The sequence below is a fragment of the Cervus canadensis genome, chromosome 2 (genome assembly GCF_019320065.1).
Source record: "Cervus canadensis isolate Bull #8, Minnesota chromosome 2, ASM1932006v1, whole genome shotgun sequence".
NCBI classification, from domain to species: domain Eukaryota; kingdom Metazoa; phylum Chordata; class Mammalia; order Artiodactyla; family Cervidae; genus Cervus; species Cervus canadensis.
In genome coordinates this window covers 42,739,374-42,755,287 of record NC_057387.1, presented here as the reverse complement: position 1 = coordinate 42,755,287, position 15,914 = coordinate 42,739,374, and the positions used below count along the sequence as shown (strand labels likewise).

Genomic DNA, 15,914 nt, shown 5'->3' with positions numbered 1-15,914 from the left:
AGGAGCCTGGATATTCAACCAGCAGGGAGACATGCTTGCTTGAAGAAGTGTGTTTATGAACTGAAACCAATATGATTGGTTAAGAGGCACATATTACTAAGGCCTTGTCTTCTAATCAGAGAAATTCTCTTACACGTCTAAATTTTTTTCTGAAGTTAAACATGTTAAACATTAGGCTAAACATTTTGCCACAGACATTTTAGAAACCAAGTTTGAATTAGCCTCTGCTCTCTGTGCAAACTTCTTAGTTATTCTTTCCTGGCTGATGGGAGCAAAGTGTTGGGGCGGAGGTGAGTAAGTAATAAAACCTGAACATAGTTCCAAATATATCGATTTACATTCAATTTTCCTTTATTTTTGGAATTTCTTTTTTTTAATTATTTTTAATATTAATAAAAAGCAGCGAACAACTAAACAGTTATGGCTTTGCATTGGCAGTGTAAAGACTGAAGACTATTTCTCGATGGCAATGTCCAGTCACGCTTGCTGTCCTTGACCCTTAGTAACATTCTTGCTCACTGACTTCAGGAAGACTTCCAGGAGTAAAGATACATTTGAAAGTGGCTGAAAATAGTTTTAAAATCCAACTTTCCTGGCTTGATAGTGAAATGACCACACAGTCTGGTCACTGGGTCAAAAATCAATTACAAAACAGAAGAGTTTTTGCATTAGCCTTAGTAAAAAACGGACTCGAAAACCACAACCGGGGAGGAAAAAAGCAACCATTAAACTACAGGAAATACAGTAATGGTTTTTTTCTCTTGGCGAGATGGGTCGACTGCTTTCCAGCCCCGCTGTGGATCCTCTGAAGTTCGCGGTTCGCTCTGTCGCTTCTGCCCAGACCTGCGCCCCGGCAGAAGCCCTCGCAGCGTAGCTCAGCAGCCAGGTCCCACTCCCTACCTTCAGGGGGTCGCGTCCCAGGTCCCACCCTAGCCAGAGCCCCCGAGTCCCACCCCTTCGCCTCCCGCAGGCCCCAAGCCAGGTGGGGACGAGCCCAGGCCGGGCGTTCGCTCCAGCAGTTCCGCGTCTGCGCAGCGGACGTGGGGCTGGAGCGGGGCCGGCCGGGGAGGCGCAGGATGCGCGGGAGCCAATGGGCAAGCTCGGGGAAGCCGGGCTGGCGGCGACGGCCGGACCGGCTCGCACTCTGGGGATGGAGGGCGAGTGCCGGGCGTCTCAGGCGCGCTCCTGGGGCCTCCCGGCTGGGGGCGCCGGCGGGGACAGCCCGGGGGGTGACGCCCCCCTCCCCGGCAGCATCGGCTCCTCCGCCCTGCTGCAGGCCGAGGTGCTGGATCTGGACGAGGACGAGGACGACCTGGAGGTGTTCAGTAAGGTGAGGGCGGCGCGTCCCGGGAAAGTTCCAAGTCAACTCCCGGAGCTGGCCCCGCCGTACGGCGGCCGCCCTAGCGCGCTCCCCCGGCCCCGCTGGAGGCTCGGAGCGGCGGGTGGGTGGGTCTGCCCAGGCCGCCTGATCCTGCCTGGCTGCTCGCCGCCCCCGGGACTGACTCCCAGCAGGTCCCGAATTGCAGCAGTTCACTCTTCTGCACTTTGACCTTGCGTTCGGCAGGGCCATAGCTTCGTGGAGTCTGCAAAGTGCCATTGCCCACTTTTCTCCTCTTTCCTTCTCTGACGCGGATATTTCCAGGGACAGTGCTGGAACCGGGGAGGCGGTGGCCCGAAAGTGCCCCCGCCCCTGGAAGCTTCTTTTAGGGCGCAGCCAGCCCTGAACCCTGGGAGCGAAATCACCCGAGTCTAGGGAAATTATTCTTGATTTAGTGTTGTTGCTGGTTTTGGATTGGAGACTTGGGTGGCGCCGGAGGTGAGTCTTAAGTCTAGTGGGAAGAGGCGTGAGGGAATCCCTCTTCAGGAGAAAACAGTTCGTGTGTCCAACTAGGAAGCTCCTGCGCTGCGGAGCTCAGGATTTTTTAGCTCCTGCCACCCAACTCACCGCCGGCGCTTTCATTTTTAAACCTAACCCGAGGCCAACCCAGAGACCAAGGGGCCCTCTGAACTTGCAGGATATTTGGAGAGAAATCGACTGGCAGACTTGTGGTGCCCGTAAGCTGATGGCTGTAATTTTGTTTTGGAAAAGAAAAATACCATTCTTGCGAGGCCGGCCGTTCAGTGCCACTGCAGCTTCTCTGAGTTGCTGCTGGTAGAAGAGTTGAGATGGGAACATTGTATTCATGACTAAGAAGCCTGCGCAGTAGGTTAAGTGTTACCTTGAGGTGTTAAGCAAAGCAACAGACTTCACCACTGCTTTATTCTGGGAGAAAAGTTATAAAGTGAACAAGCATACTCAGACCCCGAAGAGGAATATGCAAAACTCGCTCCCTTTTTCCCTTTAGGATTAAGTGAAGTGGTAGGCACAGGTGTATTGGGGAAGTTCAGATGGAGTATCTGCTTTATACCCTTGATGAAATCACGTGACCTTTCAGTGTGTTTAAATTGTAAAACAGTGGAATTATTTTTTGTTTACTTGTAAAAAGTTTACACTGACTTTTTTTGCTGTTGTTGTTGTTCCACACATACTTTATGTTCAGATCAAGGACAGTTGATCAGTTCTTATTTATATTGCCTTCTAAGATACCACTGTTGTTTAGTTGCTAAGTCATGTCTGACTCTTTGGGACCTGGTGGGTTATAGCCCACCAGGCTTCTTTGTCCATGGGGTTTCCCAGGGAAGAAAACTGGAGTGGGTTGCTGTTTCCTTCTCCAGGGGACCTTCCTGACCCAGGGATCGAACCTGTGTCTCTTGCTTTGAAGGAGGATTGTTTACCACTGGAGCGTTAGCCTTTGGGGCTCTGCACTGTGAAGCTTGGGGTGGGGAGGATGAGTACAGGGAGTGTGTAGAGAGTGGCAAGTGGGATCATCTGGAATGGTTTACATTTGTCCTGTGGTTTCTCTTTCCCCAGATTCTAAGTGTCCTGACCTCCACCAAGAATCACTGTTTTAATGAGCCTCTTTTAGTCTGAGGCCATTCTTAGATGAAGCTAATGAAATTTGAGTTTGGGCTGTTTTTTTGCCTAGGTCTCTGGAAAATGTAAGATACTGGGAGTAGTACAGGTTCTAGGTGGGACAGGAATGACAGATTGTAGCCAGAAGCATATCTAAGGAAGCATTTCTGGTGAATTGCTTAAAGCCATCTCAGAAGAAAGGAATCTAGAACTCTGTAACTCCAAGCAGCTGTTGAGCTTTCTTTTCTCATTCTAAATAAAACAATTGTTTTTCCAGCTAATTTTGTTTTGTAATTGTGTATTCTGTTTTAAAAGAATGTAAGTTTCAGCAATATACTTAACCACTGCATTATTCAGCAGTGCATGTAATAATATGCAATATTGTATCTTTACCTTAACCTATGTGTCTGGCTTCTATAGAAGAGGGCCTTAACTTTTCTATGGGTCCAGTACAACACTAGCAAGCAGGATGGATCCACATGTGTGAGTCCTGCTTGATTATATTTTAGTAAGTTGAATTTTGCAACCATTAACTGCAGTTCGACAAGCAAAGTTAAGAAACTCGTCTTCATTTGTCCTGCTATCTCTACTGCTGCCTTTTTAGCCTGCTCCTCTGTACTGCCACTGTCCAGCATACCCTAAGGTGGTGTCAGCTATTGCTTTTGAAGTGTACTAACTTTACCCTTCAGAACTTTGAGATTGACAATTTTCATATTCAGTTTATATTTATAATTGTATCTGTTATTTTCTTATATTATTTATGAGTATATATACCATACCCCTGTCCAGGTGCTTTTTCTTTTAATCATTTTATAATGGAAGTAGAGTTGATACACAATAGTATAGTAGTTTCTGCTGTATAATGTAATGATTTGACATTTATATGCATTATGAATTGATCACCATAATAAGTCTGCTGTTACTGCTGCTAAGTCGCTTCAGTCGTGTCCGACTCTGTGTGACCCCATAGACGGCAGCCCACCAGGCTCCTCCGTCCCTGGGATTCTCCAGGCAAGAACACTGGAGTGGGTTGCCATTTCCTTCTCTAGTCTAGTAACCATCATAATGTTACCGCAATATTATTGACTATATTCTCTACATGTATATTACATACCTGTGACTTAGTTGTTTTATAACTGAAAGTTTGCACTTTTTAATCCCTTTTACCTATTTCTCCCTCCCTCTTCCAAACTGCTAGTTTGTATCTATGGATCTTGTTTCTGTTTTATTTGTTCATTTGTTCTATTTTTTTTAATATTCTGTGTATAAATGAAATAATAAAACATTTGTCTGACTTATTTCACTTAACATCATACCCTCTAGGTCCACCCCTGTTGTTGCAGGTGGCAAATTTTTATTCTTTTTTATGGCTGAGTAATATTCAGTTGTGTACATATATACACAGCATCTTTGTCTGTTCATCTATTGATGGACACTTAGACTGCTTCCATAACCTGGTTGTTGCAAATGATGCTACTGTGAGAATGAAAAAAAGTAGTGAAAGTGTTAGTTGCTCAGTTCTGTGCCACTCTCTGCAAACCCATGGACTGTACCTGCCAAGCTCCTCTGTCCATGGAATTTTCCAGGTAAGAACATTGGCGTGGATAGCCATTCCCTGCTCCAGAGGATCTTCCTGACCCAGGGTTCAAACTCCGGTCTCCTGCACTGCAGCAGATTCTGACACTGAACTGACAGATTCTTTACTGTCTGAGCCACTAGGGAAGCAAGTGAGCACTGGCGTGCATGCATGCATGTTAAGTTGCTTTAGTTGTGTCCAACTGTTTGTGACCCTGCGGACCATAGCCCACCAGGCTCCTCTGTCATTGGGATTCTCCAGGCAAGAATTCTGAAGTGGTTTGCCATTCCCTTCTCCAGGGGATCTTCCTAACCCAGGGATCAAACCCACATCTCTTATGTCTCCTGCATTGGCAGGCATAATCTTTATCACTAGCACAACCTGGGAAGCCCGAAGATATGTACAGGTGTGTATATCTTTTCAAATTAGTGTTTTCATTTCTTCAGAAGTGGGATTGCTGGATCATATGATCATTCTTAATTTTTTGAGAAACCTTCATACTGTTTTCCATGGTGACTGCACCAATTTACATTCCCACCAATAGTCCACAAGGGTTTCCTTTTCTCCAAATTTTTACCAACACTTGTTTTTTGTTGTTCATTTTATAAAAACCATTCAGACAGGTATGAGGTGATGTCTGCCATATTATGGTTTGGATTTGCATTGCCCTAGTGATTAGTGACATTGAACATTCTTTTCCTCTGTCTTCTGACCACCTTTATGTCTTCCTTGGATAACTGTCTATTCAGGTCTTCTACTCATTTTTAAATTGGGTTGTTTCTTTTGCTTTGCTTATTTTCTTTTTCATGATTATTCATTTTATATTGAGTTGAAGGAATTCTTTATATATTTTGGATATAACGCCCTTATCAGGTATATCACTTGCAGATAACTTCTCCCATTCAGTAGGTTGCCTTTTCATTTTGTTGATGGCTTTCTTTGCTATGCAAAAGCTTCTTAGCTGATATAGTCCCATTTGTTTAATTTTGCTTTTGGTACCCTTGCCTGAAGAGACAAATTCTTAGATTGCTGAGACCAAGGTTAAAGAGCAGCTGCCTTTGTTTTCTTTTAGGAGTTTATGGTTTCAGGTGTTACATTTAAGTCTTCTTTTTTCTTTTTTTTACATTCTTTAATCCATTTTGAGTTTACTTCTTTTTTTAGTATAAGAAAATGGCTCAGTTTCAGTCTTTTGCATGTCGCTGTCCAGGTTTCCCATCACCATCTATCGAACAGACTGTCTTTTCCCTACTATATATTCTTGTACCACTTTTAATAAATTAATTGACCATGTAAGCATGGGTTTATTTCTGGACTTCTGTTCAGTTTCACTGATCTATGTATCTGTTTTTGTGCCAGTACCATACTGTTTGTTTACTATAGTTTTTTTAGCATAGTTTGAAACCAGGGAACACGATACTGCTCACATTGTTCTTCTTTCTTAAGACTGCATTGATTATTCAAGGTCTTTTGTGATTCCATACAAATTTTAGGATTATTTGTTTCACTTCTGTGAAAAATGCCATTCATATTTTGATAGGGCTTGTATTGAATCTGTAGATTGCTTTGAGTAATATGGACATTTTAACAATATTAATTCTTTCAGTCCATGAACATGGTATATCTTTCCATTTATTTATATTGTCTTCAATTTCTTTTATCAGTGTCTTATAGTTTTCAAAGTATAGCTCTTTTACCTTGTTAGTTAAATTTATTCCTTGGTATTTTTTTTTTTTTTTGAAGTTACTGTAAGTGGAATTATGTTCTTATTTCTCTGATAGTTCATATTAGTGTATAAAAACACAACGAATTTCTGTATGTTGATTTTTGTATCCTGCAGCTTTAATGAATCCATTTATTGTAGTAGTTTTTTGGTGGAGTTTTTTTTTTCTCTTTTTATAGTGTCATGTCATCTGCAAACAGTGATAGTTTTTACTTCTTCCTTTTCAATTTATAATTCTTTTTACCTCTTTTTGTCGGATTGCTGTGGCTTAGACTCTCAATACTGTGTTGAATAAAAGTGATGAGAGTCAGTTCAGTTGCTCAGTTGTGTCCGACTCTTTGTGACCCCATGAATCACAGCATGCCAGGCCTCCCTGTCCATCACCAACTCCTGGAGTTTACTCAGACTCAATCTCCATCGAATCAGTGATGCCATCCAACCATCTCATCCTCTGTCATCCCCTTCTCCTCTTGCCCTCAGTCTTTCTCAGCATCAGGGTCTTTTCCAATGAGTCAGCTCTTCACATCAGGTGGCCAAAGTATTGGAGTTTCAGCTTCAACATCAGTCCTTCCAATGAACAGCCAGGACTGATCTCCTTTAGGATGGACTGGTTGGATCTCCTGGCAGTCCAAGGGACTCTCAAGAGTCTTCTCCAACACCACAGTTCAAAAGCATCAATTTTTCTGTGCTCAGCTTTCTTTATAGTCCAACTCTCACATCCACACATGACCACTGGAAAAACCATAGCCTTGACTAGATGGACCGTTGTTGGCAAAGTAATGTCTCTGCTTTTTAATATGCTGTCTAGGTTGGTCATAACTGTCCTTCCAAGGAGTAAGTGTCTTTTAATTTCATGGTTGCAATCACCATCTGCAGTGTTTTTGGAGCCCAGAAAATAAAGTCAGCCACTGTTTCCACTGTTTCCCCATCTATTTCCCATGAGGTGATGGGACCAGATGCCATGATCTTCGTTAAAGAGGAGCTTTAAGCCAACTTTTTCACTCTCCTCTTTCACTTTCATCAAGAGGCTCTTTAGTTCTTCTTCACTTTTTGCCATAAGGGTGGTGTCATCTGCATATCTGAGGTTATTACTATTTCTCCTGGCAATCGTGATTCCAGCTTGTGCTTCCTCCAGCCCAGCGTTTCTCATGATGTACTCTGCATATAAGTTAAATAAGCAGGGTGACAATATACAGCCTTGACGCACTCCTTTTCCTATTTGGAACCAGTCTGTTGTTTCATGTCCAGTTCTAACTGTTGCTTCCTGACCTGCATACAGGTTTCTCAAGAGGCAGGTCAGGTGGTCTGGTATTCCCATCTTTCAGACTGTTCCACAGTTTATTGTGATCCACACAGTCAAAGGCTTTGGCATAGTCAATAAAGCAGAAATAAATGTTTTTCTGAAACTCTCTTGCTTTTTCGATGATCTAGCAGATGTTGGCAAATTGATCTCTGGTTCCTCTGCCTTTTCTAAAACCAGCTTGAACATCTGGAAGTTCACCGTTCACGTATTGCTGAAGCCTGGCTTGGAGAATTTTAAGCATCACTTTACTAGATGTGAGATGAGTGCAATTGTGCGGTAGTTTGAGCATTCTTTGGCATTGCCTTTCTTTGGGATTAGAATGAAAACTGACCTTTTCCTGTCCTGTGGCCACTGCTGAGTTTTCCAAATTTGTTGGCATATTGAGTGCAGCACTTTCACAGCATCATCTTTCATGATTTGAAATAGCTCAACTGGAATTCCATCACCTCCACTAGCTTTGTTCATAGTGATGCTTCCTAAGGCCCACTTGACTTCACATTCCAGGATGTCTGGCTCTAGGTGAGTGATCACACCTTCGTGATTATCTGGGTCATGAAGATCTTTTTTGTACAGTTCTTCTGTGTATCTTGCCACCTCTTCTTAATATCTTTTGCTTCTGTTAGGTACCTACCATTTCTGTCCTTTATGGAGCCCATCTTTGCATAAAATGTTCCCTTGGTATCTCTAATTTTGTTGAAGAGATCTCTTGTCTTTCCTAGTCTGTTGTTTTCCTCTATTTCTTTGCATCAATCACTGAGGAAGGCTTTCTTATCTCTCCTTGCTATTCTTTGGAAATCTGCATTCAAATGGGAATATCTTTCCTTTTCTCCTTTGCTTTTCCCTTTCCTTCTTTTCACAGCTATTTGTAAGTCCTCCTCAGGCAGCCATTTTGCTTTTTAGCATTTCTTTTTCTTGGGGATGGTCTTGATTCCTGTCTCCTGTGCAGTGTCACAAACCTCCATCCATAGTTCATCAGGCTCTCTGTCTATCAGATCTAGTCCCTTGAATCTATTTCTCACTTTCACTGTATAGTCATAAGGGATTTGATTTAGGTCATACCTGAATGGTCTAGTGGTTTTTTCCACTTTCTTTAATTTCAGTCTGAATTTGGCAATAAGGAGTTCATGATATGAGCCACAGTCAGCTCCTGGTCTTGTTTTTGTTGACTGTATAGAACTTCTCCATCTTTGGCTGCAAAGAATATAATCAATCTGATTTTGGTGTCGACCATCTAGTGATGTCTGTGTAGAGTGTTCTCTTGTGTTGTTGTGGACAACCTTATTTTGTTATTGATCATAGAGGAAAAGCTTTCAGTTTTTCACCACTGTATATGTTAGCTGTGGGTTTGTCATATATGGCCTTTATTATGTTGAGGTATGTTCCCTTATTCCCACTTTGAGAATTTTTCTTATAAATCGATGTTGAATTTTGTCAAATGCTTTTTCTTTATCTACTGGGATGATCATATGATTTTCATTCTTCATTTTGTTAATGTGGTTCGTGTCTGTGCTCAGTTGATTCAGTCATGTCTGACTTTTGTGATCTCAGGGATGTAACCCACCAGGCTCCTCTGTTCATGGGATTCTCCAGGCAAGAATACTGGAGTGGGTTGCCATGCCCTTCTCCAAGGGAACTTCACAACCCTGGGATTGAACCCTTGTCTCCTGAGGCTTCTACATTGCAGGCAGAATGTTTACTGCTGAGTCACTGAGGAAGTCTTTAATGTGGTTTATTGGGATACATTTGCAGATCAGAAGCTTTTTAAAGAGTAAGTTCTTTGGCTTATAATCATTTATTTTTTTCTCTCAGTGCATTACAAGTAAGTACCTGTTTAATACCTGTTAAATATTTTTGTGTAAGATGCTATGCTAAGGATTCTTTGGAACAAAGAAATGCAAGATTCATATCTTGTTATCACAGTCTTGGAGTTCAGCTGGAAGATTGACAGAAACTCTAAATGACAGTATACATCAAGAGAGATAGGAAAGTAAAACAAAGTATTGTTCTAAGTTTTCAAATAATCCAGTTAGGAGAAAATGATATCAGCTCTCAATAGAACATAGAGAATGCAGAGGATATTGACTTAAAAGGACAAGAATAGATGTGGAAGGTAGGAGAACATAAATGATAATTTGTAAAAAAAAAAAAAAAAGATAAGAAAAGGATAAAAAGTATAGCAATAGTTTTAGAACTGGGCCAAAATAAGATGAGACTTGCAAACAATTTACCTAGAGAATAGGGACAAACTTGTCCATGTATAAAAGAAAAAGTTCTTTTGGGGGAAAAGAATATATTAAAATAAATTGCCTTTATTTTTATTAAATACTGTAATGTGTAGAAGAAATAGGAGTTGAAACAGAGCATAGGTGAATATGTCACAGTGAAACACTGAGATATTCATGTGTTACTCAGTAAATAATAGTTCAGTATATAATAGCTAATACAGTGAAGATCTATATTATTTAGGATAATCAGGGAATTTACAGATGTAATTATTGTCATCACCACTAGTAGACCTCGAGAAGTCATGGTATGTAGGCTTAGTGCTCAGAAGCTGGAACTTCTGAGGTAAAAATTCTTCTTAAAAATAATGGGGCAGAAAAAAGGTTCTGGAAGGTGTGCGCGTGTGTCCTCTGTCACGTCCCACTCTTTGCAACCACATGGACTGTAGCCTGTCAGGCTCCTCTGTTCATGGGATTTTCCAGGCAAGAATACTGGATTGGGTTTCCATTTCCTTCTCCATCTGGAAGGTACAGACAAACAGAATTAATTTCAAGTTCTGACAAAGCTTTAAAAGCAACAGAACTATCTAGTATATTTAGTATAAACACTTTGAAAAGAAGGAGATCATTTTTAATGAGAATGGTGGATAACTAAGATTATTTTTATAGTAAATTAGAAATATAACAATGTATATATTGTTATATATATTGTATATATTATATATATAACACTGTATATATTATATGTTATGTATATAACAGTGTATATGTTATATATATAACAATGTATATATTATTTCAAAAGCTTGAAAGAAATACTCATATTTTTGTGGAAAAGGTTATTTTTGAAAGAATCATTAGCTCTGTTGTTGAGACTTCCAGCTCTGATATGTGTGTCTGTTTGTATGTGTATATGTGTGTGTGTGTGTGTGTGTGTATAATCTTTATCAATGGAGGGACAATTATACTATTTAACAATTCTATCAAATACTTAGAAGATATTGGAAGTCTGGTTATTAATTTTTCACATATGTTCTCGGAACCATCTTTATTTAGCTCCTATTGTTTGCCTCTATTAGTCATGATCATGATAAGAATCAGAATTCTCTCCATTGATTTAAATGAAGAGTTTAATGCAAGGACTATTTATAGCATTTTGGGCAAGTTTCAGGAACAAAGAAAGGATACTGAGGCATTTACAGACTTGCAGTAATAAAAAGCCATTAGAACCCCTAGTTCTAAAGGGAAGAGAAATGGAAATAGTGTTGCTGGAACCCAAGCTGTGTAGAAGGGGCCACTTCCACATGAGCTGTGTTGACACAGAGATGAAGCTAGAAATGTTCCAGTGCCTGAAGTGTGGTCCCAAAGCAGGGAGGAAGTGTAGCAGTGTATATGTTTATTTGAACAAACGAAGAAATCACTCACATTTTGGTTGGAAAGGTTATTTTGGAAAGAATTAGCTTTCCAAAAGCTATAGTTGTTGAGACATTCAGCTCTGATGTGTGTGTGTGTGTAAAATCACTTTAGCCTCAGCTAAAGTTCCAGGCAACATCCAGCATTAAATGACTAGCTTGTGAGTAAAGATGTCTAGCATGATGTCAGTCCTTAGCATTGAGGCATGTTATCTTCTCAGCGGAGGCCCCGCACATAATGCAGGTGAGACATCCCATTTCTGCTGTATCCTGTCAGAATTCTTGACCCAATAAACCACTGAGCATAATGAAATATAAAAACAAAATATCTTGGGTTGTTTTGTTATTCAGCAGTAGAAACTATAATAAAAGCTAATAGTCTGTAAAACATAATTGGTCTTTCGGATCTTTTGATAAATACAGGATCACAACAGGCAAGTCACGTGTTCCCCTTTCTCTGACCCTCATCTTGATCCTGCCTCCATGAGCCTTAGCATTTTGATGGTTAAATAAAGAGGAACCGATAAAGGAAAATAGGGCTGATCCAGAACTATTTCTGTTCCTCCCTGTAGACACTCCACTGTCTACCAGCTCAGCCTTCTTATATGTTAAGTACTCTTATATGCCTTCCAGAGGAGGAAGAGTAGGTGAATGAAGTAGAAAGATGAAAAATCCTCAAGTTCTCCTTATGAGTGAGCATATATGGTCAACAATAGAATTAAAACAAATGAGGAACTTGCAGGGTAAATTTGGATAGATTGTGTAGAGGATCATTTTATGTTCAAGCTTTCCTAGTGGTTTCCAGTGACTGAATGATAATATACCCAGATGACACAGTTTCTGAACAAATAACATATTTTCAAGGTCATGTGGAGTATTAATTGTACTGTAATTTGAACTGTCTATGCAGCTGAAGTTCCATTCCACCTTCTGCATTTTAAAGGAGAGTTGATAGTCTGTGTCAGAAAACAGCAAAGGGATATTATGTCTTCTGTGGTTACCAGTGACCTGATTGTTTGGAATACTGTTTTGCAAGAGAGTCTTAGACTGAGTCTGGGCTTGGCAGAAGAGGGTTTGGATCCACCAGCACTGTCACTGGCAGAAGGAGTGGGGCGGGCGGCTGCAGTAGTGACAGTCTCACTGTACATTTGCCATCGCCAAGGAGAATAAACTAAGGGCTTTCACTGGGGATATGTTCTGGCAACCATGGCCCCTGAAGAAAGGCTGGGAGGAGCAAAATGTAGTTTAGCTTGGAAAAAGACTTGGGCTGATTTTTTAAACAAACTTTATGAAGAGTTCTTCTAGTGGATTAAATGTTTATAGGTTTGAAGGGCACAACTAGAACTTAGGTCAAAGTATATGGAGATCAGTTTTAGGTCAGTTGATGGAATAGTTTTCTAATTGAAGGTTCCAGAATAAAAGTCATACTCAGCTAGGCCATAAATTCTGTCACTGTAATTGCTCTAGGACAGACTGAATGATTAACTGTCTCAGAGGAGACGAGCACGTGACAGTTGCACAATCCCTTCCCACTATTAAGAGGCTGTTGCAAATGGAATTTAAACTTGCCAGACTTAACCATGAGAGCAACAGGAAACCTTACATAGGTGGTCCTACTCATCCCTTCAACTAATCAGTGCAGCTTAATTTCCAAACTAAATTATGTTTTCAGTTCAGTTCAGTCGCTCAGTCATGTCCGACTCTTTGCGACCCCATGAATTGCAGCACGCCTGGCCTCCCTGTCCATCACCAACTCCTGGAGTTTACTCAAACTCATGCCCATCGAGTCGGTGATGCCATCCAGCCATCTCATCCTCCGTCATCCCCTTCTCCTCCTGCCCCCAAATCCCTCCCAGCATCAGGGTCTTTTCCAATGAGTCAACTCTGCGCCTGTGTTTTACAATTCCCTAATTCTAATATTTCTCTTCCCACACCTGTTATCTTTTTCATTTAGTTCTCTGTTAATGGTGTGGCAATTTCTTAGCTATCTAGGATAAAATATCAGTGCTATGTCTTATCTTCTAATTATGCCTTTCACTCACTCTCTCTGTTCTTTACATATCTGAGAAATCCCGCTTGGTTTTATCTTCTTGGTATCTCTGGAATTAGTGCCTTCTTCTTACTCCCGGTGCTCCAACCCTAAGTAGAATTGTGGTTACCTTTGAGAACCATTGGGCTTCCCTGGTGGCTCAGAGGTTAAAGCGTTGGCCTGCAATTCCGGAGACCTGGGTTCGATCCCTGGGTTGGGAAGATCCTCTGGAGAAGGAAATGGCAACACAGTCCAGTACTCTTGCTTGGAAAATTCCTTGGATGGAGGAGCCTGGTAGGCTACAGTCCAGGGGTCGCGAAGAGTTGGACACGACTGAGCGAGTTCACTTCACTTCACTTCACTTTGAGAACCATTAATATAGCCTCAGAAGGTCCTCATTCTTCTGATGTTTTGCCTGTAGGCTGACCTACATCCTCACAGAGAACTGATGTTTCCAGAGCACACAGCTCTGAACATACTGAATATATTGTCACATTGTGTCATCCAGGCTCTGGGTGATTAGGCTACACCCTGGCTTTCCTTGCCTCTTCCCTCACCCACCTACCTTTCTGTCTCTCCTTAGCACTCAAAATATGTTCCATGAGTCTGTTGGGTTACTTGGGAGCTTGTTAGGATAGCAGTTTCAGAACCCACTCCAGACCAAATGAATCAGAATCAGTATTTTAACAGGATTCCTCAGTGATTTGTTTGCACCTTACAATTTACTGTTGGGTCTCAACAAACCAAAATCCTTTTTGTTTTATGGTCCATTGTAAAGCGACCTCTTTCCTAAGGACATTTTCATTCTCCAGCTAGAATTAATTTCTTCCCATTCTGGTCTTCCCGTAATAGTGTTCTGAATCTCATAATATGAGAATATGTTTTGCCTTATAAAAAGGTATGTTTATTTCTCCTCTCTAAAATCTTGATTGCCTGTCTAGCTCCAATAAATTAAACTCCTTGAAGGTAGAAGAATAGGAACTCTAAATATTAATGGAATAAATACATTAATGAATTATATGGCCTGTGCATTTTTTTTTCATACAGACTGACACAGTTATCACAGTAATTTGCCACTGATCTGTTTTCAGTAAATTTGGTTTGTATTGTATTGGTCTTTCCAGTCAGGTTACTAGACCAAATAGAATTTAAAATAAATTTGTCTTGATAAATGGTGAGTAAATGTTATTGATGGATGACACAAAGCTGTGTTGAGCATCAGTCCTAACAAAATCTCCTATTTAGATTTCATTAGGAGAGATAAACACAAAGAATTTAAAAACCCAAGGAAATCATTTAGAAACCTTTTATTTGGAAAAATAAATCCTGTTAAGCCAATAACACCTGTCTCAATCAGGGGGCTTAGTTGCAAGCAATGGAAATCAGCTCTGGCAGGAAGAATGAAATAGTAGCTCGCAGAGTAGATTTGAAGGCTGGAAATGCAGATACAGGAAAGGGCAGGCTCTAGAAGTATCTATGTTGTTGAGTTGCTAAGTCGTGTCCAACTCTTTTGCAACTCCATGGACTGTAGCCTGCCAGGCTTCACTGTCCATGGAATTTCCCAGGCAAGAGTAACAGAGTGGGTTACCATTTCTTTCTCCAGGTGATCTTCTCGACTCAGAGACTGAACCTGCATTTTCTGCATTGCAGGTAACTTCTTTATTGCTGACCAACCAGGGAAACAGCAGAATCTATACCCAGTTTTATATTTGGAAATAAGATTGGATGTTGTGTAGCTAAAAGAAAATAAAATCCATGAAAACCTTTAGGGAGAAGAACTATATATTTCTTTTGTGCAGATAACATTATTTTGTTTATTGGTCAGTGGCACTGGAGAAAATTATTACAAGCATTTCAGGAAAATAATATTAGAAGACCAGATTTGAATTTAATATACTTTATTCCATTGAGTTTTGAAGATGGCGTTTTATTTTTGCAGTTTGGGGGCTCTGATAGGATGTTCTAGTGTAACCCTGATAGCCTGCTAGTTTTTACAAGTGGCTAGTGTAACAAAGGTCCGTCTGGTCAAGGCTATGGTTTTTCCAGTGGTCATGTATGGATGTGAGAGTTGGACTGTGAAGAAAGCTGAGTGCCGAAAAATTGATGCTTTTGAACTATGGTGTTGGAGAAGACTCTTGAGAGTCCCTTGGACTGCCAGGAGATCCAACCAGTCCATCCTAAAGGAGATCAGTCCTGGGTGTTCATTGGAAGGACTGATGCTGAAGCTGAAACTCCAGTACTTTGGCCACCTCATGCGAAGAGTTGATTCATTGGAAAAGACCCTGATGCTGGGAGGGATTAGGGGCAGGAGGAGAAGGAGACGACAGAGGATGAGATGGCTGGACGGCATCACTGACTCGATGGGCATGAGTTTGAGTAAACTCCGGGAGTTGGTGATGGACAGGGAGGCCTGGCATGCTGTGATTCATGGGGTTGCAGAGAGTCGGATACGACTGAGCGATTGAACTGAACTGAACTGAGTATGATCAAAATAAAACACAGACTCAATAGTTATGTAGTTGTAGTGTTCAAAATTTATTTTTTTATGCATTTTAAAATTGTATCAAACACTTTTCAAAGAGGATATTAGACTAAAAGTTAAACATTTACAGTTACTTTAAGAAGATACTTTAAAGTTGTCTCAATGAACAAATAAAAATTTATAGGCTTGAATGGTTTTGTCTGTTTTAAACAAAATA

General features: G+C 40.9%; 1 protein-coding gene across 3 annotated transcripts in view; it reads left to right on the top strand.

Annotated features, from left to right (window-relative positions):
- The first annotated feature begins 1,059 nt into the window (after nucleotides 1-1,059).
- SNX7 (sorting nexin 7) overlaps nucleotides 1,060-15,914 on the top strand; it is a 107,949-nt gene continuing 93,094 nt past the window's right edge. For 2 of the 3 annotated variants that reach the window (XM_043460570.1, XM_043460569.1), the window contains exon 1: nucleotides 1,060-1,330. In XM_043460570.1, the coding sequence (XP_043316505.1) occupies nucleotides 1,091-1,330 (240 nt within the window). In that variant the 5' untranslated portion in view covers nucleotides 1,060-1,090. The remainder of the gene's footprint in view (nucleotides 1,331-15,914) is intronic. The other variant, XM_043460568.1, reaches the window with a different exon arrangement.